At 49.6% G+C, this 25887-nt stretch overlaps 3 protein-coding genes across 5 annotated transcripts; 1 reads left to right on the top strand and 2 right to left on the bottom strand.

The window, feature by feature from the left end:
- The first annotated feature begins 3215 nt into the window (after positions 1–3215).
- On the top strand, positions 3216–5409 carry LOC112895342 (protein BZR1 homolog 4-like). The gene is made up of 2 exons (XM_025963299.1): positions 3216–3428; positions 4597–5409. The coding sequence occupies exons 1-2, from the start codon at positions 3216–3218 to the stop codon at positions 5407–5409; spliced, it is 1026 nt and encodes a 341-aa protein (XP_025819084.1).
- Positions 5410–7271: 1862 nt separating this feature from the next.
- Positions 7272–11206, bottom strand: LOC112874249. 3 transcript variants are annotated; one of them, XM_025937483.1, is made up of 6 exons: positions 10859–11206; positions 9538–10377; positions 9025–9225; positions 8734–8929; positions 8220–8332; positions 7577–7713 (listed from the first exon to the last, which is right to left on the bottom strand). In XM_025937483.1, the coding sequence occupies exons 1-5, from the start codon at positions 10970–10972 to the stop codon at positions 8247–8249; spliced, it is 1437 nt and encodes a 478-aa protein (XP_025793268.1). In that variant the 5' UTR covers positions 10973–11206; the 3' UTR covers positions 7577–7713; positions 8220–8246. The 3 variants fall into 3 exon arrangements, 2 of the variants coding, with proteins under 2 accessions (XP_025793258.1, XP_025793268.1); XR_003224922.1 differs by having other exon boundaries at positions 7663–7713; positions 8220–8283; XM_025937473.1 differs by lacking the exon at positions 8220–8332 and having other exon boundaries at positions 7272–7713; positions 10859–11202.
- Positions 11207–12305: 1099 nt separating this feature from the next.
- On the bottom strand, positions 12306–15508 carry LOC112893819 (putative F-box/FBD/LRR-repeat protein At5g22670). Its single transcript, XM_025961357.1, has 3 exons — positions 14414–15508; positions 13751–13930; positions 12306–12942 (listed from the first exon to the last, which is right to left on the bottom strand). Exons 1-3 carry the CDS (start codon positions 15467–15469, stop codon positions 12598–12600), a joined length of 1581 nt encoding a protein of 526 aa, XP_025817142.1. The 5' UTR covers positions 15470–15508; the 3' UTR covers positions 12306–12597.
- Positions 15509–25887: the final 10379 nt, after the last annotated feature.

Genomic DNA, 25887 nt, shown 5'->3' with positions numbered 1-25887 from the left:
ATCTTTTGAATTCAAAGGAAAATCTATACTTAATAATGCAGTGCGCCCTTGCTCAGTTTCCTGGCTAGATCCATCCTCAGTGGCTAACCACTAAAATTAACTGTACTCAGTTACTGTGTTCCTGCATATTTCTGGCGACGTTTAATTGCACTACTCTCTCTCTCTCTCTCGAATTGAAAGGCTGCTAAACATTGCAGTGAGAGAGCGCGCGGTAGCACGAATCAAATGTGAGGTGCCAGACTGCAGTAGTGATCTAGTAAATCAGAGGAAGGAATTCATGATGTGCTAAAAGGAGCGGCACGCGATTCTGATGGAACCCGGTGGAGTGAACCGCATGCATGCACTCGAAGCGGCACTGCTCTACAAGCAAAAGGCCACGGCTAAAGCAAGGGAACCAGGTTCGGTTCGACTGGAACCAAGCAAAACCGGCCGCGCACCGGTTTTTCTTAGTTTTTGTGTTCTTGCTCCCATTGACAAAATGCTGAATTTCGAACGGGTTCCATTGCAATTGAAGTGGGTTACGTTGTCAAGTTGCATGGATGGCATCATAATTGTACTGTGCGCAGGGACCAGTAGCTGTCCATTTACAGTGTGATAATAAGAGTTTGTTATGTTACGACTCCAAACACAGCTAGTCGAGAAGCGTATGTATGTTATAACCATTTGATCATGCAAAATATCAGACTTCTACCATTATTTAATTTTCCCATTTTGATAAGTATTTACATTATTGTGAACACGTTATAGTTACTCTTAACATTTCGTCCACGCTTTGTTACATAAAGTGACATTAGGTTGTTTGTTACAGCACGAATTTCAATGCATTTCGGATATTTGAGCCATGCAACCAGTAATCTAGGTTATAATATCAACATCTCAACTGTACATAGTCATATATAAAGTACGTAGAACCAGCATTGTTCTCCTTTAAAAGTAGGAATGCAACTTTTCTATTTCTTGGAAGTAATGCCACCAATAAAGCCATGTTTACGTATGCGTAGTAGTAATTATATGCTCATGCATGCAAACGCTATGACTGTTTTACCTGCTTTATTGATGCTCAAAGATGTTACAATTATAGTTACCTCGTTAGCATGATTATGCAATGATACGCAAGTAATGAATTAGATTAATTAGAGATACCAATTTTTTTCATCATCATCCAAACTTCACACATATAGTAGTAGTAATTGCATTGTTGCGCACATTCGTTCCACGATAAAGATGATGGTAATTTTATTGTTGCGCACATCTACTCTGCCACAAAGATGGGAGTAGCTGCCTTTGTTATTAACACTAGTTGTGCATCTACATGTACACTATTGAAATACACGTGTGGTTGTAGATCCATGGTTGTATCAACGTTTATTTATGCTTTGGTCACGAGGATAGTCCGACTCGTCTTGTGAAAAAAAATGTAACAAATCTTCTGAATTTTCGGACTATGCAAGTAATAAGCTAAATGATCTAGATAAATCTGCATTTCATAAATAATATAATCACACATATATACCGGTATTTCATGAATAATGTAATAATGGATAAACGGTTGTAACTGCATTGTCCTGCACGCGAGTATGGTTCTTCCATCATTAGGCCAATGCCATCAGGTTGCTACGGCTGTAGTTACCATGTAAATAAGAACCATGGTGGATGCTGAATCCTTCGGCCATGCAAGCAATGACTCATTTGAGGCTATGGTACCAGTATCTTTGTCAACTTGTCGATTCACACGGATGAAAGTAACCGTATTGTTCCAAAAAATATTTGATTATACACGACTGGTACTAGCTTATTGTTGTGCACGTATGGTGGTAGCTCCCGGGTCGCATAAATATTCATTTTCATTGTGATCATGAGGATCATTCTGTATTTCTGTTACAGCATAACCACAACTACAGTTGATGAGCATGTGCTGTACACATTCGATTTTCCAAAAGTGGTTTTGACCAATGTCTAATTCAAGAAAGGGATCTTTTTGCAATATCACGGATGCGCATATACGCATCCCGTAATGATTTTCCGTCGCATAAATGTACAAGAAACAACCATGCATGATAACACAAATCTTTAGTCAAGAATCCATTCTTTCCTAGAATGCCACACGGCGTAAATTCGTGACACTTTTGTCCCAGAATCTCCATTACATTGGCATTTCGGTGAAAGGCGTGTTAATATCACCTCGAGGAATCCAACCATGCAAAAGATACAGTTTTTTATCCAATCAAACCCGTACTGGCAGTTACTCCAGATACATTCTTTCCGATAATACCGCTCCATGTAATTTTTGTGACGCTTTTGTCCCTGAGTCTCCGTTACTACTAGCATATCGGTGAGAGGCGTTATTATCGCTTTCGAGGAATCCAACCGTGCAAAAAAATTGGTTTCTTATCAAATCAAACCCGCACGTACCTGGCGGTTACTCCAAATACATGCTTTCCAATTACACCACACGACGTAAATTTTGTGACGTATTTGCCCCTAGGTCTCCATTACTATTGGCATTTCAGCGAGAGGTGTGTTACTACATGCAAAAGATAATGCCTTTTTATCGAATCAAACCGGCACGTATCTTACGGTTACTCTGCACGATTGCGAAACCGTGCCTCGGACTAAACCCTAGACGTCCTCACACTGTAACCATTGGTTGTTCACTTGTTCTGACAATGAACCAGCCTGAACCGGTCTTACCACCGGTTCCAACGTCACCAGGTGCCGCCGGCCACGGCCGTAAAGCTAAACCCCTAATGATTGCGCAGCTCTTCTAAAACTGGCAGTCGAACCAGATCACTACTTTGCCGTCCATCCTTGGCAGGTAATTAAGACGGTAATACAGCACTGCTAAAAATTGGCTGTGATGGACTAGCAGCCAACTTAATTACCTTCCCGCCCCTGGCGCCCATCTGGTCTTTGTGTGGGTACCCCACCCGAGGGCATGACGGTAAACTCGAGTCGATGAGAGTCACAGGTGCGGCGCTATAAAGCTGAGGGGCCAGCCGGCGAGCCAGGCATCAGCACCACCACCTCCAGCATCAGCTTGCTCGTAAGCTTCTCGAGCTCTGAGCTAGCGAGAGGGAAGCAGCACGATGAACGGAGAAGGAATGGTGGGTGCGGGTGCGGGTGCGGGTGCTGGAGCGGGAGGGAGTAGCGGCGGTGGCGGCGACAAGGGAAAAGGGAACGGGGGGGCTGGGAACGGGTGCGGGGCCAGGGGATCGATGGCGCCGGTGAGGGTGCCCTCGTCCAAGGAGCGGGAGAACAACCGGCGCCGGGAGCGCCGCCGCCGTATGGTGACGTCGAGGATCTTCTCCGGCCTGCGCGCCCACGGCAACTACATCCTCCCCAGGCACTGCGACAACAACGAGGTGCTCAGGGCGCTCTGCGACGAGGCCGGCTGGATCGTCGAGGCCGACGGCACCACCTACCGCAGGGTATACTCGCTCGGCTCCGGCCGCTCGCCCTGCTCTCCCTCCCGTTTCTGTTCTTTGCTCGCGATCGATTTTGTAGAGCGATTTTTTTTTGTTTCATTTTCGTCGATGGATTTCTTGCTGTTCCTGCATTGCTTCGCCTTTGTAGATCGAGCTGTTGTTTGCACCTGTCAACGGTTGCAAGCCAGCATTCCTTTCCACATACGTCCTTTTTGTTTCCGCGAAGATCCAAGATTTCCTTTCCCTTGCAGTTCGTTCCTCGTCATCTGCCTGCTGTTCCAGTGGCTTTTTTGTTTTTTTTGCGAGCTTGTGGTGCGCGTGCTCCTTTCTTCTGAGATTGGAGAAGCTTCGTCTCTCCTCTTGTGTGGCTGTGCGACAAGGCGGCGGCCAGAGCTAGCATCACGTACGTCGGTGACAGCTCTGTCAAAAGCCAACATGCCCGTTACTGCACACCACAAGTCCACAATGACTGAAGCTTGTTATCGTTCTTCTTGATCTCTCTGTTTGTGTTTTTCCATGCGTGTTCTCGTGTTGTTGCTGCTTCAGTTATTAGATGTAGTGTGAACGGGTGATGCTATGCCAGTTTTCTTCTTAATGGTAGAATCAAGGCTGAGAAAATAGCGTGGTCTTGCATGCCTACCACAAAGCTCCAAAACTTTTCTTTCCATTTTGGATTTCTTTTGTTTGCCCTGACAAAACGAATGCAGCAGTGACATCTTTTCAAAAGCTTGCTAGATGATGCCCTATCCATTTGCAATCTCCTGGAGTTGCATATTTGTTAGTACAGTTTCGTAGTATCTCCTGTACTGTTTCTGGTTGCTGATTTGTCCTACTATGATTGGGCAGTATAGTTTATCTGTTCATGTGCAGAAAAAAGGGCAGATTCATGATACAAAAAGGTAGTGGTGTGGTCATATATAGGCAGATAGATCTATATGGTCATCAAAGAAAGCCAGGGCTTGATTTGCATTCTAGACGATCATCCATCTTTGTTTCATGCACGTTTAAGGCTGACGAGGAGTGTTAGAATTTTCTGAACATTTAGATTCTTAGCTAGTTTTGATTCATGCATGCATGCTCTATACGTTTGCATTTTTAGATTCGTGATTGTTCATCTGTGTGAAAGCCAAAGCCAAGATTTGTGAAGGTGTTCGTTTTGCACGTGTTTCAGGGATGCAGGCCTCCGCCTCATATGCGTGGTGGCTTTGGCGGGTCTGCTCCGGTGAGCCCCGGCTCGTCCTACCCCGTGACCCCGACAGCCCCCTACGGCCTGGGCTCGGGGTCCCCCTACCTCACGCTGGGCGGCGGGGGCGGCCTCTTCTACGGCGCCGCCGGCAGGGCCGAGGCCGGCAGCCACGGCCTCGCCGACTGGTTCAGGAGGCTGCCCGGCGCGCCGGACGGTGGCGCGAGCTCGTCCAGCGCGCCGGTGACGCCGCAGAACGGCTCCCCGCCGCAGAGCATGTTGGCGCGCTGGGCCGCGGAAAACAACGCTGCTGCCGGCGCCTCCAACCTGCAGCCGCGCCGGGCCGCCGGCCTCAGCCTCTACGCCTCCCAGCAGCGGCCCATGCCCATCACCATGCCGCCGAGCCCCGTCAGCGGCGGGGCCCCGGTCGCAAATGCGGTCGACCCGATGAGGCTGCTGGCGGGGATCCAGAGATCCACCGCCGCCGCCGCTGCAGCCGCAGCCGCCAATAACAACAGGGTGCGGGCCTACAGCCCCCTCGGGACGCCGGTCCGCCCGTCTTTGTTTGTTGCCGGGGCTCCCTCCTCTATGCTGCGCGCTCCGGGGCCGGTGCAGGGCAGCGGCGGCCAGTGGGCGGCGCCTGCGCCGGCAGCCCGAGCCGGCGGCGGAGGCGACGTGGAGATGGCGCCGCGCGAGTTCTCGTTCGCGTGGGAGGGGGAGGCAGTAAGCCAGGACTACGCCGACGAGGACGCCCTGGAGCTGACCCTGGGGAACTCGAGGACCCGCGCCGACCGCGCCTGAGCTCGCCGACCTGCTGCATGCAACAAGATGACGCGCGTGAGCTGATGGGAAGCTACCTTTATAGGGACTCAGCGTAGTTTAGTCTCAGGCAGACTGGCATTAACTTAATAGCTTAGCCTATCTCACCATCATCAGTTATCCTTTAATTTCCAAACAAAAAAGTTATCCTTTTATTTCAAAAACAAAATTTACATTCCGTTTTAGCTGTCAGGAAATGAAAAGGTAAGCAGACATGGTAAGGAGAGTGATGTCTTCATGTAACCATGGAGCTAGTGTCAGACTGTTGGATTATCTAATTTGAAATTTTCATTTATGTTAAGTTATGTGGTGTGCTGTATGTGCTTTAATTTGGCTAATCATCTCTTATGTTGTACTAAGTTTGGCAAAAAAATAAGATCATCTCTTTTCTAAGTTGCTTTTTTTGTAAGTTGAAAAAATATATCTCTTTAGTTTTCAGTTGTAACCCCTAATGTTTTGTGCTGTGTATGCTACACTGCCTGACGACCATGAGTTCAGTACGTAGTGTTGTGCCTTTCAAGATAATTCCCCACGAGCCACTAGAAAAGTTCGAAATTCTTTATCTATCATTGAAAAAGTTACAATTCCTACTGTGCCATCGTTTCATTTTATTTTATTTTCCCTGGGCACCATCGCCGTCTGATTTCAATGAAACGGCAACAAAAAAATTTTGCAGTACCAATTTTACCCCCGTCTTCTACCTCGCGCTGCTGTCTGCTTTCCCATGTGAGTTGCATCGCCTCCTCCCCTCCCCCTGTCTTCCCACCCAATCTGATACTGTCCCCTTCTCTTCTCTTCCAATCATATGGGCTTCAAGCCGCTAGAGCTGGAGCTCATCGTGAGCGGCAGATTCCTAAGCCTGTCAGACCTAGGCTCCTCTACGGCCGCCTCTACCAGCACCGGCCGGGGCGGAGGCGAGGAGGCACGGAAGGAGATGACAGCCTCCCTCCTGCTCGGACACCTGCATCGCAGCGGGACTCAATTGGAAGGTGGAATGGGTGTCGTCTTTGCGGGCAGGACGCAGCGGGCAAGTCGTGGGCACCATGTGGATGGCGGTGGTGCGGTGGAACCGGTGGCCACTGCAGGGCACGCAGCATGCTGCCGTACTCGGCGCGGCGGGGATACAGGGAGCAAGGTTAGCGGCATAGCGCCCACGAATTTGACATGTGGGGACAAGGGCAAAAGTGACTCTTCCAGCTGCACTTAACAGCCATTTTCACGATCCTACGACGGAAGTGGCGAGGAAGGAACAAAAAAATTGAAGCGATGGCATGGGTGGCATAACAACGTTCTCAGTGGCACGGGAGGCATCTCCATTTGTTTGTTTCAGTGGCCTGTAGGTAATTGCCTCGACAAAGATACTCAGACTGGGGTTCTCAAATCGACTAAGTTCTTCAAATCTTGGTGCTGACAGAATCTTGCTTCTGAAACTTTTAGTTTTCCTGCAATTTTCCATGTTACAGATTTGTTTCGCTGTGTCTTATGGGTTGTCAGAAGAACAGGGCTATCATTTGTTCAATTGCTGTACTGCACGGGCAAGATAAGTTGCCCACTGCATAGTGCATACTACTACACTGCACAGCAGAGAAGCATCACAGAATTACGTTAGTGCCCTGGACTGCGGATCTAGTCAGGGGTGGAGAACCCCTGAGTTCCCAAGGAGGAGCTGCACCTGCACAAATTCAAGCGGCATGAGGCACAGATGGGATGGAGGGCATTCACATGCACACTGATGGAATAAATAAAAGCTGCAGGCAACCGAAAACCAGTCATAGAGGAAAGTCACTCGGGAAACAGTTCCACACAACTGATCAGAAACAGGCATGTATCCAACAAGGACAAGATGAGCAAGGAGAATAAGCTTTTTCTCTTTCATATCATGTTGCAATTGTCAATCCAATGTACAAGTATTTACAGAGTGGGTTTGTTGTTGGAACCCACTAAACACTGATGAAGGAAGAGAGCCTTTGATGTGTTGAAGAATGGTGTACTGTACAGTTGCGGAGTCGCTTCCAATGAATGTGTGATGAGCGCGAATCTGAAGCCCTGAATGTATTTACAAGGAGGCGGCCATGGCATGCCAGATGCCTAAAGAAGGAGAGGGTTACTTCCCAACCCTGTCCATCAGTTCTGACAGAGCTTTGTACAGAGGGGAGGCTGCAGGTGGCCTGGCCATGGATCCCAGAAGGATGTCAGTGGCCTTGACAGGGCCACCGTAAAATCGAGCGTTCTCTGTGTCTCGAGTTGATACTATGCTGCCATTGAATGCACAGCCCACAAAGGCACCTGACAAAGAAGACATGATATACATAATAAGTGGTTTCAGAGAAAAAATCAGTAATAGGTCTATTTGATCAAACTTATTAACCAACAAGCACTTGCAATGAATTAAGTAATGCATTATTGTTATCAAAATAAAGATGTCACTAAGCAGATTGCATGAATGAACCAATGGGGTATACCTTAGCCACTCATTTCTATCTTTTTTTAAGGTAATGCTCATTTCTATAGTCAACTACAAGCACCACCAAATCCATATGATGAAGTCATTGTCATTTAAAATGGGCTTAACAAGCTACAATTAAAATCTAACAACTGTTCTTTTTTTTTAAAAAAAAGTTGCTGTGCAACACGGCATATTTACTGCTTGCGAGTAGCACCAAAAATATCTAGCAAACACTGGTCAATGTATATATTTTGGTTTTGAGATAGTATCTTTTATTCAATTATTTGGTTGATTTCACACCCCAACAGCATCAACTCTTCTGTCTTGGCCTTGTGACAGAAATTACCCAACGCTCCCAGCTTCCTAAAGCTTATCATAAGGCCTTTAGCATTGCTGATGTCCACACTACCCTTGCAAAACAAGAACAAGCCCATGGTACCTCAAAACTTGACCACCTCTCTGGTGGCAATTTGAGCATCAGAATTATATATTAAAAAAAACTAAGTTTTAGAGGGATAAAGATAGAATCTCCTCAAAGCAAACAGGGTGTAATGCACCTTTTATTTGTATGAATTAGCAGGCTTAAAAGTTAAAACTTTGTAATGTAATGCACTTCTCTCTAATTTGCATGAAAAAATTGTATCTCTTCAACTTTTCATTAAGAAACTATTAACTGCTTAAACTACCAGTACCATTTGTCTCAAAAAAAAAACTACCAGTACCATCAGCAAACTAAGTCAGTATCGCATACTGCCTCTAACAATAAAAATGCCTTCAAAATTGAATGTGTTAACTGTTTCCCATATTAACTACATGGACTGTAGTCACAGGCTTACAGCTAATAGCAATTTGAAACATACCTTTGCTACAACTGTATGTGTAACATGCAGCATAGCCACCATCACCAGCACGGAAGTCAGCCTCAGCTACTCGTCCGACATGACCAGCAGAAGCGCTAACACCAGCACCAACAGATAGATGTGCCTTTCCACTGAATGTTCTGATGGCATCCGTATTCCTCAGCACAATGATGAAGTCAGCTATCTCACCTCCAGCCTGATGGGAGAATCAAGGAAATATCTGATTTGTTAGAAAGTGCTAGTTCGATACAAGAAGTCCTTCCATGTAAAGGAAACTTGAAAATCTGTCACCTGAGCTCCATATCCAACACCACAGGTGGAGATTGCTGAAGGAGGTGACCAGGAGCCATCGACCCTTCGAGCAACAACCAACCCAGTACCAAGCTTATATGTAACCATCATCCCGACCTTTACTACAGTAACTATAGCAAAACCTTTTGCTTGTCTAAGAATAGCATCAGGGATAGCCTTTTCTGGCTTCAGTCCTCCCACCTGAATTACATGAAAGAAAATAATTTTGATAGTACCGTACCCCTGACAGGCTCAGAGCAATGGACAAATCAGCAGTTCTGCAGACAGTAATATGCGAATCCACTTTTCCTGATGTCAATTTATCAAAAACAACGTACTAATACAAAAATTGCTGTAGCATTACAAATCATATCAGCATTTGGTGTCAAACATCGACACTTAAGTTTAACATTTAATAAGAAGAAAACATGATAAATCAAGTGGTAAAGAGAAGCACAAGGAAACATATTGAACTGATTAGTCAAAAGTAAGCCAAAAAAGAAAAAGGCATACCTTGCAGTAGCTGCGTAAAGAATTTGCAGCTTTGTATATCTCATATTCCATTGTGTGTGCCCAAGGGAAGTTCAACCATGACCTCAAGGTACTCAGGTCTGTCACATCCCGAGTTGGAAGTTGAGACGCACGGCTGATCTGATTCATCAATTGCGGTTGTATACTCTCAAGCCGCACTCCACATACATCACAAACCCTTTGAGGTTCTGAAGTCCTAAATTTTGGAGGCATTAAGCTTCTACCCTTTGTACAACCATTACAAAATACTCCACCACAGAAACGACAATGATGGCGAGAGCACATTATAGGATGAAACCGCACGCCGCAGAGCATGCAAGAGGTAGCAGCACTGTCAGGCAACCACTTTGTTGGCTCTGTCTCAAGTAGCTCGTTTGCAATACCAGCATTGGCATCTGCAAGTGTTTGCGCCATATCCTTCCAGGCTTCTTGGAGAAAGAAGTTGGATACCACTGACATCCCGCACCTCCCAAAATCATATGTTGCAGCAGATATCACTTTATCTTTTGCCGCAACAACCATATCGGCAAACACATCCCACATTGTCATCTCTTTATTCTCTTCATCCAGCTCCCAGCTAAACTCTTCTTCCGGGAAGTACCCGCCATTGCAACCAAACCCCCTGTGCCACTCCTCACGGTCCTGCGCCGTCATGGGAGGGACAGAAACAGGCACCCAGATGCCTGTATGCTCATGAAGCGGTTCATCATAGAAACACTTTCCTGGTTCTGTCTCTATGAAAGTTTCGGTTGTATCATGGCTGTTGGCTGTGCCATTTTTGGCTGGTGACTCTTCTTCCTCTTGGTCAAATATGTGGAGTCCCTATATTAGGAAAGCAAAATTGAGCCATAACAGAAACTCGGTCCGGGAAAGCTGATTGATTGATCGTACTTAGACTTCAACTCCAGCCAGAAAAGACCATAACTAGTCCACTCCATCTCAGCACGGCTCTAGCGTCGAAACACATGCTAAAAAACAAAACCTAGCAAAGCAATTTTGGATTTTTTTTTTCTTCCCACCCCGCCCCCCCCCCCCCCCCCCCCCCCCAAACACCGCGCAGCACAAGCCACACGCGCCCATAAATACTTGAAACTTTTCGCTCCTCGCATAACCCTAATAACCAATTGGAGCATCCTAAGTTGGCGCCAAGCAATGCACCCGAAATCCCCCTATTTTTAGCCCGGAACAACCTACGAGCTCCTCAGCAGGACCAACTCATCTCATCTCGGCTAAACGAACCGTACACGCAACCAGACTTCTCAGAGACGAAACCGGGTGAGGGAAGGAAGGTGGGGGAGCTCACCGCCAGGCCTTCGACGCGGTCGCAGTCGTCGTCCCACCTCGCCGGCGAGTCGCCGGCGCCGGCGCCCGGCCGCGGCGGGTCGATCGGGCGGTGGGGCCGCTCGGTTCCGGCCATGGGCCGTTCGGTCGGGCCGCGTCGGGTCGATTCGCCGGCGATCGGGTGGGGCAATCCGCGAATTTTGCTTCTGCGTTTGGTAAAGGAGGCGGCTTTTATTTTTCTGTTGAGGTCGCCGCGGATTTGGGAGTTTGGGACGGAGGTGATGGCAAGGGCAGGGGATGGATGGAGAGCGAGGCGAAGGCCGAGACGACAGAACAAGCTGAGCAAGGGGTTTCGGGGATTGATCGGAAAATAATCGTGGTTCCGTCTGCGTTAACGACGCGTTGGCCCAATAGGGAATCCAATGGTAAGTGGGCCGAGGTGATAGTGGGCTGAATACTCGCTGTTTTAGTAATAGTTGGGCCTCTCAAAAAAATAGTTATAGTTGAGCTGGGCTTTGCTTCTTCCTTATGGAAATACATGCGGAAATGAATTATCCTTGCAAGGCTTGTGCTTCGTCTCGGGGATACTAATACTGTCCGACAAATTGTTTATGAATGACGAGAAGTCGCAGAAGCCACGCGACGTCGCCGACAGGTGGGGCCGAACTCCTCTTCTTCTACCTCGCGCAGCGGCGGCTCGAGTTCGGGGAGGGGGTCTTCCAGTGGCCGGCAGAGGTGGGAGCGGTAGGTACAACCGACAATGGCGGCATATGGCGGCAGGTTGAGTGGGCGGTGCGGCAAGGTGGCAGGAGACGCCGGTCGCCGTCGGTCGGATAGACAACCGGTGAGCCAGGACTAGGGTGGGGGCGGAGTAACTCGACGATGGTGATGGATGGTAGGACAGCGTCTCCGGCAGCTGCCGCTGCCGGAGATGAGGAAGGTTGACGGTGGCGGGAGCAGGGGCTGTCGTTGGCCTTACGCGACGTGACTGCACGTGCGTTGCTGTGAATAGCCTCCAGTTGGGGGATCATATTTTCATACCTATACCTTGCATACGTCTAAAAACTGGATGGATTTCAGGTTACGGAGTGATTATTGATTAGTGAACTCAAGGTAGTTTAGCTTGGGTGGGTTTCCTTATTCTCGGATCGTAGAGGGAGGTTGGCCGGCGGTAAGCCCGTCGGCGGTGGAGGCGGGCGTTTCAATTCTTTTTTCTTTCCTGCATGTCAGCTTCAACGATCCAATTATCTTCATTGGGAAACAAATTTTTACTCCATCCATCCTAAATTATTAATCATTTTAGCTTTTCTAGATACATAAATTTTGCTACGTACATAGACATAATATATCTATATGCATAATAAAAACTATACATCTAGATAAGTCAAAAAAGTCAAAAAGACTAATAATAATTTAGGACGGAGAGGTATCTCTCAAAATACGGAAGAACGTTGAGTTGCAGTACTGGATACTGGAACAGTAAAACTTTTACTGTTGGGAAAATTTGCTACTTCAACGATCAATTAGGTTAACTGAACAATGAGGTTTGAGCGTTGGAAAGAAAAAAGACCATTTAGAAATCGCTACAGCTAGTGAAAGATCATCCTGGCCATTTTTCTGAAAGGCTTGCGAATGTCCAATTACAGAGTCATTGGATTGATGATCCAAACAAGACTGATCTCCACCTCCTCAGCATGCCAGCAGGAAGTGCTGTAGCATTTTGATGATCTCAACCACTGCACTACATAACAGAGAGGAAAACTACGACAACATCGCGATAAGCCGGTGCATGTCTTCGGGTGCATACATCATCTTGATCATGTCCTCATACGTGTGAATTTCCATGTGTATTTCTGGCCTACAGAAGCTTCGTAGCACCTCGGACAACTCCTTGGCCACGCTTTCAGTAACTGAGTCGTCGAAAGTTACTGTCATCTTTTCTAATGCTGTTGCCCAAATGAACAGCTGCTTCACAAAAGTAACTTCATGTTCGGACCCTCTCAACCGAATGATTTCTACTTCCTGGAGGCGATTCAACAACAGGGGCTCGGTTTCCCAGTTTTGTTGCTCACAGCAAATGCAACCTGGTGGGCACGTAGTTTGTGCCTGGAACAAGGAACGCAAAAAACTGTAACTGTACGATTAACTGATATTGTTGCATGGAATAAACAGACAGGAAATTTGAAAAATTATCTGAGTGCCCAAATAATCAAAAATGCAATCAAAGACAACGCAAGATTTGCAAAAGGATTCCTCCTCGGCATCACTTCGAAGCCAACAGATGTGCAGCAATATGATTGTTCTGAGCTAAGACAAAGTGGTATAGCGGACATGATTATGATGTCAATAATGTTCAAGAAGATTTTCAATTGACCATAGGGCTTAGGTTATCCAATGCATGCAAGTATGGAACCTTTTACAAATTATGGGCATTAGCTAAACTGCCTCTGGTATATTATTTACCAACTCCTAACTCCTAGTTGTCAAGATCAAGCCTCCCAAGCAATAACTCAGTTAATTTGCTGCTCACTGCCATATGTATGTTTTTTTAATGAAACACTGCCAGACAGACAATAATTTAATAAAAAACAAATATTCAGGAACCTAAATAGTAGAACACTCAGTCAAAACTGTAAACTATAGAGCACAGTGTTGTCATTAGTGTTACAAAATGTAACTCAATTGTATTGCATAGCCCCAAAGGGAAGAGGTAAAGGCACAGATGCAGAAAAACCTACAATACTACGGAGTAATCACACATTTATGCATATGCATAAATACATACCTCTAACAATTTATCAGCCATCACTTTTGGAAAAAATATAAGAATGAATGCCTAGGGGGCACTAACAGATCAGGCCATGGTGAGCCAAGAAATACAAATGCATATTGGATAAACAAATGATAGCCTTACCTCCACCTCAGTAGGAGCAAACAATGCCAGCACCAGCCTTCTTATACCAGAACACATCCTGAGAACATGAAATGCACTGGCCCCAAATGCATGTCCATTTGCCAATACATTCAGATGCAAAATCATGATGTCCGGGAGCATTGTCATATCCTCCATCACGTAGTGACAGTAATCCATGTTCTGTGTGTCAATGACAAGTCATAGAAAAATAAAAAGAAGGGTCCTATATAACAACTAGAAAGAGACAACAGCGTAGCTCACTAGCTCTAATAAGGTGACCATTGCTGCTACCATGTAGGAAGTGCTTGTTACAACTTAACTGTGAGTATGAAGAAAAAAAATTGTATGGCTAGTTTGCAAGCAAGTTGTGTATCCCCACAATTTGTGTTAGATAAACAGCCAACCAGGAATTCCTTACTTGAAGTGAAGCTACATTGTTTTCTAATAAAAAAGGCTTAGATATGGTATGCCTTAAGTGCTTAATTTTATCTTCCTTGTCAATGTAAGAATAATGTTCTAGTGTTAATTGCATTGATGCTTTAGGACAATGCTTGCTCCGATTGCACAATTGGATGGATATTGGTGTCCAGTTTTCATATCCGTGCCCAGGCAAGGAAAACATGCACACACTGAAAATTTGCATAAGAGAGGAAGTGGACTCACCCACAGATAGGTCAGTGTGAGGATAAGACGTTCGATGAACTTGAAACGACGCAAGAGACTTAAACACGATTGATTGTGTGTCCAGCCCTCATGTCCATATACAAGAAAGAAGAAAGGCCTCAGCAACTGGAGATGTTCCATCTCGCCAAGATGGACGGAGCTTGGGTCATACGGATCCATCCACTCAAGGGTTGCCAGCTGAGGGGCTGAGATGCTGGCAACCGGCTGACTCTGATTGTGGAAGAAGGAATGCGTAATGTTAAAGTCCTCAAGAGCCGGCGCCACAATGGTGAGCTGCCGCAATCCACGCAGATCAGAGAGCGCCACTTGCCGGAGAGAATCGGAATTGATGGCGAGGTTGTCCAGCCCCCGGGCGTCACGGACGGTGAGCTTCTGCAAGCACGGGCACCGCAGCGAGGAAACGGCGTCGCCGAGCAACCCCGGGGCGTGGAACCGGACGCGAGACAGGCACAGCTCGGTGAGCCGAGCGAACACGCCGGCGGGCGGCACGGCGAGGCCCAGGAATCCTAGGTGAAGCGAGACATTGGTGGCGCGCTCCAGGCAGGGGAACTCAAAGGCGCCCCTTTGTGCGGCCTCCTCCTCGTTGCGTTCCTGGGCGCTCCTCTGCCGCTCAAGATTCTGAAAGAAGAGGAAGCCGGAGAGGCGGCGCGCGGCGACGGGGAGCCAGGCCGTCACGGAGTCGGGGCCCGCGTCCCGGGTCAAGACGAAGAGGCACCGGAGGGCCGCCTCGTGGACCTGGAGGGCGTGGCCGATCTGGTGGGGATCTGTGGCAGAAGGAAAGCGGAGCTCCGGGAGGAGGGTCCAGATGCGGCGCCAGCGGTGGGAGAGGACGCTGGTCCGAGCAGCGGCGGTGGTGGGGAGGTGGCGGAGGATGAGTACCAGGATGTCGTCCGGGAGGGCGCTGAGGCGGTCCTCGCTACCGGCGCCGGCGCTGACGTCAGAGGAGAGCTTGGGACGCTTGGTGGCAACCTCGCCGCCGGGCTCCATGGAGCGGACAAGGAATTGGATTTGGTCCCACACACACATCACAACCATCCGGTCGCGATGAGAAGTTGTTTACCATTTTCACAAATGTCCGTGACGTTTAAACTACAGAATGCAGCTTCTTAACATAGAATTTTCACAAATCATACTTTTGTTTCATTGCAAACTTTTTTTGAAATAACATAGAATTGGGACTCGTTTTATGTAAAACTGAAAGTTACCCAATTTTTCAGCCAGTTGGAGTTAGGCGTAGCTCAATGTTGCTTTTGCCAAAATGTCAAACTTTTATTGATCATTGATTATTTATTTTTCGCCAAAACATCAAAGGTCGCCCCCGCTGGCTTATATGGCAAATGAAAAAAAATGAATTGGGTTTATATGGTGTGTATGAATTTTGAAATTAATATGGATAGCTCAAGATAATATTGTTAGGCCACCTGAATAAAGAGGGCATAGTCGGAGGGCAGGTACCGTATTGTTTGCCAAGTATATAATTCCTAGAGCTATTGCATTTAAAGATAGCATTTTTTACATAAAAAATTACAACCACTCTTAAGCATAAGATTTCATCTTACTTAAAACCTTATTTAAGTTCTATGCTTAAATTAGATATATGGTCTTAGGGCAACTCCCACAATAACTTCTAAATAAGAGTCCCTACCCAAAAAGTAAGGGTTTCCTCTACTTTTTGAAGCTCTATTTTTTGCATCAAACTCCAGCAAGAACCCCTAGATCTGAGCCCATATTTCCTTTTCTCCTGTATTTCAACCTATTCTCCATATATATCTTTTATATCACACCACTAAAATTCAAACATAAATATTTTTAAACCATAGCAATGAACCATATTAAAAATGGTGATTTCAAACATGATAATTCAAACTTAAAAATTTCAATATAAAAACGCATGCATATAGAAATTATCCAGCACACCATATAGTTCAAACTTGGTGTAGATAGATAAATAGTTCAACATAAAAGGTATAGATCCTCCTATGGTGACATAAATAGTTCAACTTAGTTTGCTCCAAAAATGCAAGTTGCTCGATCTGAATAAAGCATCAAGGGCCACATAGAAAAAGTGCAATAATTCGATCTTGTGTTTCTTTGAACACAAGACAATACTTGAAGCGAGTCCATGCGGGAACATGAACTTGAATACTTGCAGCTGTCCTTGAAGGGAGTCCATGAATACTTGCAACTGTCCCAAATGCACTTGGATGCTCTTTATATGGTATGCCGCTTGGATGCCGACGCTCAACTTGTTCATATAAGGCTTGAAACTTGCTGCTTTCCTTCTTAATGGTATCCCAACATACTCAAGCGAGTTTGCGCTCTATCAATTGGATGTCCTCCTGCTGAGTGTAGTTGCTTAATTGTTTGGTGCTTCCTTTTCCACCACTGGTTGGATTAGTAATGGCTCCGATTGGTATTTGTAAGCTAAATGCCTCCACATCCGTCTCATCATACAACAAGTTCGACCAAGAACCACCTCTTGCTGCCATTGCAAGTCATTGCACACAATATGAATATAGTCAAACTACTGAACAACCATATGACTGCACACAATTAACAAAACAAGCTACTGAACAAAATTCATCTAATAAGAGAAACGATCATTCAGTTAAAAAATAATTGGCTAACACATACACACATCGAATAAGAGAAATAATCATTTAAGGCTAGCACACCATCTAATAAGAGAAATTACCAATAAACTTTATACTGAACTACTATCAAAACTAGATTTACCTATACAGATTGATATAGTATGGACTAAACAAAAAGAAATTTCCCAACCAGTACATCAAAAAATCTTCTACATTTTCGGAATATATTCTACAACTAAAACTCAAATGGTCCTATCGTACATTGTCGATATTTTTACCGCTAGCCTACCTAGGAATATTCTAAGGTAGAAGATTATTTGGAGAGGGATCGCTGAATCTGAAACTTGAAGATAAATGCGAGGACACAAAATACAGATTTAGACAGGTTCGGACCGCCACATTAAAGTAATGCTCTACGTCTTGTTTGGGGTTTTGTATATTGCGCCCTGCGCTTGGATGTTGAGTTGTCTTGGTTTCTCTGCCAATTTAGGTACCCCAGACCTCCTTTATATACTCCAGGAGACGGGATACTAATCGGTTACAAGATAGGAGTACTAGTTGTCAGACCCGGGGCCACCGGGCTGGGCACGTTACGAAGTTTAAGAGATTAAGCCCGTCTTGTCTCTTATTTGTTTTGTTTATCTCTTGTTTATCCCGTTTAAATAGGAGATAGAGCTAACCAACACAGAAAGGATCTACTCGAGATCAGTTTGGGTGTGATCCCTCGGAGGGGGTTGGTTAGCATCTTTGTAACCCTGGCCTCTCGGATATATAAGGGAGGTCAGGGACCCCCCTAAAAAAAGAAGAAGATCATTAGGTCATTCAATACAGAAGGCAATACAAACCATACAGGACGTAGGGTGTTACGCTCCGTGCGGCCCGAACCTGTCTAAGTCTTGTGTTCCTTGCACCTTCGAGTTCCTGATCTCGGCGTCCTCTCACCCAAAACTTACCACCTTGGGTATACCCCGCGGTGGGCAGCCGGTTAAACACCGACAGCTGGCGCGCCAGGTAGGGGTGCACGTCGAAGATCCACCGGCGAGCTCGATGGCATCGTTCGGATTCATCAGATCAGTTCCCTCTCAGGGTACGACGTTCGTTTTTGGTTCATGGGTCTGCATCGCAGATGGTGCGGGCAGTTTCCGGCGATTCCTCGTCGACATGAAGCCAAAAACCTCCGCTGCGGATCTCCGCAGCAACCTCGACAAGTTCGTCGACGGGCCCGACAACTTGCCGCTCCACGCTTCCGCAGTACAGATCGAGTTGGAGTCCGATCTAGCTTCGACTTCTTCTGGTATTGTGTCAACTCCCCCTGGTTTGGATTCGTTCCAATCTAAGGACCAGCACAGCCGATGTCAACTCGGTTTGTGCGATTTGGCCACTAACCTTCAGGAGGCCCACGACTCTGGGTCCTTCTCCATGTCTGAGAAGGACCTGGACTTGTTACTTCAGACCGGAAAGCTTGAGGCCACCGCGTGTCGGGGGGCTTCGGGTTGTTCCGGTACCAGCGATCTGGTGGTCACCCCCCTGCCGGAGGGGCACGTGGTGTACTGGAGAGGCATGACGCCCCCCAAACTACTCGAGGCAGAGGGCCGACTCGTGGCCCACCTCGAGCCCTTGCCTTTTCAAGAAGGCAGGCCGTTGGCCACCGAGGCTGAGGGGTCGACCGAACTAGTCGACGGAAGTTCTCATGAGCTTTCATCCCGTCAGGTGCTGATGGCCGAAGAAGGCGAGGACGATGGGGATTTTCCCATCGACAACTTTGAAGCGGTCTCCGAGGATGAGATCACAGCCAACGTCGGCGACGAAAACGACGCCGATCGTGAAGCGCGGAGGGCCAGAAACAGGGCCCGCACAATCCGGCGGAGGAGGGCCAACGAGCGTAGGAGATCTATGCATCGTGAGCTCGATCCTGAGTTCGCCGCCGTCAGCGAACGGGGGTTTCGGACTCCGGTGGCCAACATCGCCAGGGTGACGGCTATCCTCGAGCGCAGCCATGACCCGGAGGTACGTCAAGCACTCTTGTACGCGCAGAGGGCTTGGATCCAGTTGGATCAACACAACACGGCGCTTACTATCAGGGAGGAGCGTGTGGGTGAAAGTCGAAGTCAGAACCACAGCCGAGCGGCTGGCGGCTGTCCTCGACGTCAACCCAGCAACGACAACGCTTGCGAGAGCCAGACCCCTGGCGGGAGGCAGCAGCCACCGCAAGGGGGTCAGCCACGACAAGCCCATCATCGACTCCCTCCGGAGGATCTGCGTCAACACATCAATGAAGGCCGCGATGCGCGCACCGTGATTTCTTCCAGGCGCAAGACCCGTGAAGAAGTCGAGAATGAAGGTACTGATTGTAGCGATCGATTTCCTGCTTTTTCCGCCCGTTTCAGCAGCTACAAGTACCCGGAGGGCTTCAAGCCGATCGGCATCACCAAGTATGACGGCAAGCAGGCTCCCCAGCAGTGGCTTCGTTGCTACTCTACGGCCATTGACGTCGCAGGGGGCTCAAATATCACCAAAGTCGTCTACTTCCCGATGGCTTTGGACCCTGCGCCGCTCACTTGGCTGGAGAGTCTCGGCAGCAACACAATCGACTCCTGGGAACGGCTTAAGAAAGTTTTCATCGACAATTTCCAGGGAGCGATCGCTCGTGCGGGAACTCGACATGATCTTGCCCAGTGCAAGCAAGAACGCAACGAGCTCCTGCGATCCTACACGCGTCGCTTCTTCGACGTCCGCGCCACCATCGCGAACATCTCGGAAGAAGACATCATCGACTGCTTCTACAACGCCATCACCGACCCACGTGCTACCAGAAGAGGACCTACTACTCTACATTGCGGCAACAACCCATGTTGTCAGCAGCGCTATTGTAGTCGAGCGAGGCGAAGAAGGCCATGCATTTGGAGTGCAGAGGCCCGTCTACTTCGTCAGCGAGGTCCTCTCCGAATCAAAGGTACGGTACCCAGCAGTTCAAAAGCTCTTATATGCAATTTTAATCACATCAAGGAAGTTGCGCCATTACTTCGACGACTACAAGATCACTGTGGTTACGGATTTCCCGCTGGCGGATATTCTTCATAATCAAGATGCCACGGGACGCATATCTAAGTGGGCAGTGGAACTGGGGGCTCTGTCAATCGACTTCAAGCCACGCACTGCAATCAAGTCACAGGCTCTAGTCGACTTCATGGCTGAATGGAGGGAGAATCAAGTCCCAACCCCAGTGGACAAGCCAGAGCACTGGACCATGTACTTTGATGGATCCCTCAAGCTCGATGGCGGGGGTGCTGGTGTCTTGCTTATCTCCCCACGAGGTGAGCAGTTGAAATACGTCCTTCAGATCCTGTGGGCGGTATCCAATAATGAAGCCGAGTATGAAGCCTTGCTTCACGGGCTTCGTTTGGCGATATCACTAGGGATCAAGCGACTACTTGTATATGGCGACTCTCTTCTTGTCGTTCAGCAGGTAAATAAGGAATGGGATTGCAACAAGGAGACGATGGAGGCATACGTTCAGGAAGTGCGCAAGCTGGAAAGCAAGTTCTCCGGCTTGGAGGTCCACCATGTGCTACGAGAACACAACGTTGGTGCAGATATCCTGTCCAAACTGGGGTCAACACGCGCTCAAGTCCCACCGGGAGTCTTCGTCCAGGAGCTCGCTCAGCCATCCATCAAGCCTTCTCCGCCGGTAACCATCGACTCGGGCCCCCAACAACCCGACCGAGAGGTTCTGATGCTGGGGGAGGATTGGCGAGCGGCCTTTATCGACTTCATTCAAGACCAACGGCTACCAGCGGGAATCGACGCCAAGAGCGCAGAAGCAGCACGCATCTCGCGAAGGAGCAAGGGCTTCGCCCTGGTTAAAGGCAAGCTCTACAGGCGTGGCGCTCGGTCAGGAGTTCTCATGAAGTGCATCACGAAGGAGGACGGTCACGACATACTGCGGGAGATTCACGAAGGCGTCTGCGGCAACCATGCGGCATCAAGAACGCTGGTTGGGAAAGCGTACAGGGCTGGTTTCTGGTGGCCCACCGCAGTCACCGACGCGGAGGATCTCGTGCGCAGGTGCCAAAATTGTCAATTCTTCGGCAAACAGACACATGTTCCGGCCCATAGCCTCATCACTATACCGCCATCTTGGCCGTTCGCTTGTTGGAGTCTCAACATGATCGGGCCCTTCACGACGGCGCCAGGCGGTTTTACCCACGTGCTGGTGGCTATCGACAAGTTTACGAAGTGGATCGAGTACAAGCCAATCGCCAAGCTCACGCCAGATCGGGTTGTTGATTTCATCTCAGATATCTTGTACCGTTTTGGTTTCCCCAACACCATCATCACGGACTTGGGGTCAAATTTCACGGCCAACCAGTTCTGGGAATTTTGCGAGAATGCCTGCATCGAAGTTAAGTATGTCTCAGTTGCTCACCCGCGGGCCAATGGACAAGTCGAGCGGGCGAACGGCTTGATAATCGACGGCCTCAAGAAGCGGCTATATGACGAGAACAGCAAGAAGGGAGGAAAATGGGTACACGAGCTGCCGCATGTAGTCTGGGGGCTTCGGACTCAGCCGTCCAAAGCCACAGGCCAAACACCTTTTTTCCTCGTATATGGATCCGAAGCCATTTTACCAGCCGATATCATGTGGAAGTCCCCGAGGGTCGAAATGTACAATGAAGGCGAGGCGGACGAGGCGCGGCAGTTAGAGCTTGACTCTGTAGAGGAAGCTCGTTGCACCGCTCTTGTCCAGTCAGCCCGGTACCTACAGGGGATCCGCCGATACCACGATCGCAACGTCAAGGAGCGATCATTCAGTGTTGGCGACTTGGTCTTGCGTCGTATCCAGGACGAATCTGGCCTACACAAGCTCAACTCAAGGTGGGAGGGCCCGCTCGTCGTCAAGCAGGTCACACGGCCAGGGTCGTATCGACTACAGGGCCCCGAAGGCCAGGACATCCCAAATTCCTGGAACGTCCAACACCTGCGTAAGTTCTACCCGTAAGCAAATGCCCGGCGATATCCGAATTCCCCGGGGGCTTGAAGACCTCCTTTCCTCGATTCATACTGGAGGCTTCGAGCCACAATATTCGGGTTGAACACTCCTTCTCCGGTGACAACAGCCACGGCCACGGGCGAAACTCTCGTGTAAGCTGGCCACTCGTCGCGAATAAAGTTATGACTACATTCACAACTTATCAACTTCATTTTTTGTCGAACCATCCGCTCCGGCTAAAACTCCTCAATATATCGAGTTCCGCCACGACCTTAGGTGGTCGCACGCGACTGAAGTCGCACCTTGTCCAACTCAGTTGATCCGCTCGACTGGCTGAAAAACAGCGCGTTGGAAAGGCTCGCATAAAGAGCCACCTCGACTACATCATGAGTGGCTGCACTCAGAATAGTCATGTTTTTGCCAAAAGAATGGCCAAAACGCGGCAACGACCGCACCTGCTCCTAACAAGCTCGATCCGTCCGCCCGGGTCTCACCCAGCTTACGGAGCACGCTCATAAGCACGAGCGTTTTCGACTACAATCAGAGTCATCGCACTCGAGCTAGTCCTAACTTTTCGCCCTACGCACGGCACCCCCGCGACGTTGCTCGCGTTCTTCCCTAACAGGTCTAGACCCGCTCGATCGAGTTGTGGCTACTCTGTTAGACGAATTCTAGCTGCCCTTCGGGTCGTTGCACCCAAGGACGCGTCTCTACTTGAGTCTCGTAAGCCTGGATCCCAATTCAGCTAAGACATGCAAATACGTAGAGATGTCAAGGGAAGCATTTACATAGGAGAATGATTAAGTGTCTCATACACCCTAATCCTGCAGTACATTGTGTACAATCTGTTCTGCTACAGGTTGGGCCTCTTGCAGGTACTCCTCGAACCGCTCGTCCGAGCAGTCCGCCGCCATCCCTTGCGCGAAGATGCTCAGCTGCGCGGTCGGCACGAAGGACTTGACGTACGCAAGGGCGTTGCTTACGCAAGCAACTGGAGCTTCGCATAAGAACTTGAGCATCTTTTTCGGGGCTTCACGGAGCCGTCCCGGCAGGGGCCGCGGGCCGGCCTCGCCTTCTTCGGGCGGGTCCACCATGTCCACCAGTTCCTGGGCGGCTCCCTGGAGGTCCTCCAGCTCCTTGCGCCGCTGCTCGTCCCTCTCGCCCAGCGTTTTGACTTGCTGAAGGCAGTCGACGAACTGCCGTTCAGTGTCGTCGATCACCTTCTGCAGCCTTTCGACTTCATCTGTACGACGATACAGCATATTCTTCACGTCAGTAAGCAGCTCCTCTTTGTGTTTTATTACTTTCCTAAGCTCTGTGGTGAAGATGTTTCAGCAAGCAAGTGAAATCACTAAGGAAAAGTACTCGAGGGAAGCGGGGGCCTACCTTGGTGCGCCTTCTTTTCCGCCTTGAGCTGCTCCTGGTACTCTGCTTGTTGCTCCTTGACCCGTTGGTGGAGCTCGGAGTTGGCCGCTTCAAGGTTCTTCAGGTCATTCTTGAGCAGCCAGGTCTCTCGAGTCCTTTCCTGCTTCAGCATGTCCAGCTCGCGCTGCAGATAGCAGTTCTTCGTCTTCTCCTCGGAGATACGCTTGTGCAGGGCACCTAACTCCCGCGCGTCGATCACAACCGCGCGGAGTTTCTCCGACTTCTTCTGGGATTTGGTAATCACATGCTGCGCCAAAGGAGGAGAATGAGTACTAAACAACTCACCAATGCACACACCTGGAACTTTACGCGAGTACTACCATGGAGAAGTTGTATAACTCCTTGAAGGTGCTCTTGAAGGTCTCCAGGTTCTCGGCCGTTAGCAGAAGATCATCCACCAGGTCGGTGGTGATGATGTTCTGGTACCCTGGCCCGGTCCTTAGCACCTCACGGAGACTATCCGAGGGCCCGGCGGCATCCCCGGACGGCGGCGGCCGGACACCTGCAAGCATACGAAGTAGTCACCATATTGCCCTCGGACCCTGGCACCAAGCCGCGGGCGGGTAAGCGCGTACCTGCGCCACTGGTAGGAGCGGCACCAGGGGCCACGACTCGTTCCCCGCCACTGGGCACGGCTCCCTCTTGCCTGGACCCGGGAGGCGGCGAGTCGGGGAGCCCCGCTTCCGCTTCCGGGGCCACGACTTGTTCATCGCCACCGGGCCCGGCCTCTCCTTGTCGGGACTCGGGAGGCGGCAAGTCGGGGAGCCCCGCATCCGCTTCAGGGGCCGCCTCTGCGAGTACAGGTCCCCCAGGCGCCGAGGGCTCGGGGGCTGCTGCAGCTGAGGCAGGCGCCGCAGTCCTGCCCGGTTCCAGCTGGAGTTGCACCGCACTTGCAGCCCTGGCGACATCGACAACATGGTTATTCACGCAGGCGCGGCCAAGCTTTTCAAGCGATCGAAGCAAAACTCACAGTGTCGACTTCTTCTTGGCAGCCTTCTTCACCCGCCAGGCCCGACGGGGGACGCCCGTCGCGGACGGAGGGGTCTGATCGGCCGATGGAGGGGTCCCCGACACGGCGACGGTCACCGTCGTGGCGGCAGAAGGGCCCGCCTCCACCCCTTCGGGCTCCGTCCCGGGCGGCGGAGCAGGGAGGCTGCAAAGGGACGCTGTCAGTTCTCAGCACCATGGAAACTTGGGAATTGGCCAACACAGTAATTCCATACCTGGAGGACTCGACTTCTTGAGCCTTGCGTTTGCGCACCCGGCGCTGGCCCTTCGGCACCGGTGGCAGAGCGTCGGTCAACTCCACGCTCTGATCGGAGGAGTTGTCCCCGTGCGGTTCCTCCACGGTCCCTTCACTCGCCTGCGAGCCCACGCACCCGGTGGACTCGCTGCTGCCTTGAACTGCAGTATGGCGAGCTGCCTTGGTGGCAACGGCGGCAACAGGGCGCGGGCCTCCCTCGGCTTCTTCCCCCGCTGGCGAGACCCCGCATTCGGTGGCATCGTTGCGGCTCTGGATCGCAGCAAGGCGAGCTCTCTTGGCCGCCGTAACTGCAGAAGGAAGGAGGTGATACGCTCGGGGGAGGTCCGGCTGCGGCGGGTAGCTGCAGTACAGTTCCGAGTGTCCCTGCGGAAAGTCCTTCAGTTCAGTATCGGCGCAGTAGTCGATTTCTTCGGCAACAAGAAGTCGAGCACTTACCGGCGGGGGCGGATGTTGCGCGGAGTACAGGGTGGGCACGTACGGCACGGTGTTCACGTCCAGCAGCACCCGCTGAACCCGCTGGAGCGCGACTTCATCTGGCACCTCTTCTGTGCACATGCGAGAAGGGTCAGCAGGGCCGGTGTACTCGAAGCCCAGGCAACATCTCTGTTGGATGGGTTGGACGCGGCGCTTGTAAAAGGAGAACATGACGGAGGCGCCGGTCACCCCCTCACCACGGGCGGTTTGCTCGACTTCGTCGGCAGGGGGGGCGCATGATTCTCGATGTAGAACCAGAGGGATTTCCACCCAGGAAGGTTGGAGGGGAATTTATATGCAAGGTATTTTTCGCCGGCCTGCTGTCGCAGTTGGATGCCGGCGCCCCCTACCACAGCGAGTTTTTTCGTGGTCGGTTGGGGTTTCAAGCGGAAAAGGAAGCGGAATAGATCCCAGTGGGGCTCAATTCCGAGAAATGATTCACAAAAGTGGATGAAAATGGAGATGTGGCAGATGGAATTCGGGTTGAGGTGATGGAGCTCAAGCCCGTAGTAGTAAAGAAGGCCGCGGAAGAAAGAACAAGTGGGGAGGGCCAATCCCCGTTCGGCAAAATGGTAGAATGTGACGATTTCGTCGACATTCTCCATGGGGAACGGTTCACGGAAAGAGGGGCGCCAGTTGACGAGATTTTTCTCTTGCAGCAACCCCTCGAAAACAAGTTTTTTCAGATTGTTGAGGGAGCACTTAC

Source organism: Panicum hallii, chromosome 1 (genome assembly GCF_002211085.1).
Source record: "Panicum hallii strain FIL2 chromosome 1, PHallii_v3.1, whole genome shotgun sequence".
NCBI classification, from domain to species: Eukaryota; Viridiplantae; Streptophyta; class Magnoliopsida; order Poales; family Poaceae; genus Panicum; species Panicum hallii.
Note: the sequence above shows the minus strand (reverse complement) of the source record. Positions and strands in the feature narration are given on the sequence as shown.

Excerpts from the sequence above, each read along its gene's own strand:
- LOC112895342 (XM_025963299.1), top strand. The coding sequence starts at position 3,216 with ATGGCGCCGGTGAGGGTGCCCTCGTCCAAGGAGCGGGAGAACAACCGG. Across the intron at positions 3,429-4,596 it reads ACGGCACCACCTACCGCAGG|GGATGCAGGCCTCCGCCTCA; the intron begins GTATACTCGCTC and ends CACGTGTTTCAG.
- LOC112874249 (XM_025937473.1), bottom strand. The coding sequence starts at position 10,972 with ATGGCCGGAACCGAGCGGCCCCACCGCCCGATCGACCCGCCGCGGCCG. Across the intron at positions 10,378-10,858 it reads ACCGCGTCGAAGGCCTGGCG|GGACTCCACATATTTGACCA; the intron begins GTGAGCTCCCCC and ends TTCCTAATATAG. Across the intron at positions 8,930-9,024 it reads GTGTTGGATATGGAGCTCAG|GCTGGAGGTGAGATAGCTGA; the intron begins GTGACAGATTTT and ends TTCTCCCATCAG.
- LOC112893819 (XM_025961357.1), bottom strand. The coding sequence starts at position 15,469 with ATGGTTGTGATGTGTGTGTGGGACCAAATCCAATTCCTTGTCCGCTCC. Across the intron at positions 13,931-14,413 it reads TCACACTGACCTATCTGTGG|AACATGGATTACTGTCACTA; the intron begins GTGAGTCCACTT and ends ATTGACACACAG. Across the intron at positions 12,943-13,750 it reads TTGCTCCTACTGAGGTGGAG|GCACAAACTACGTGCCCACC; the intron begins GTAAGGCTATCA and ends TCCTTGTTCCAG.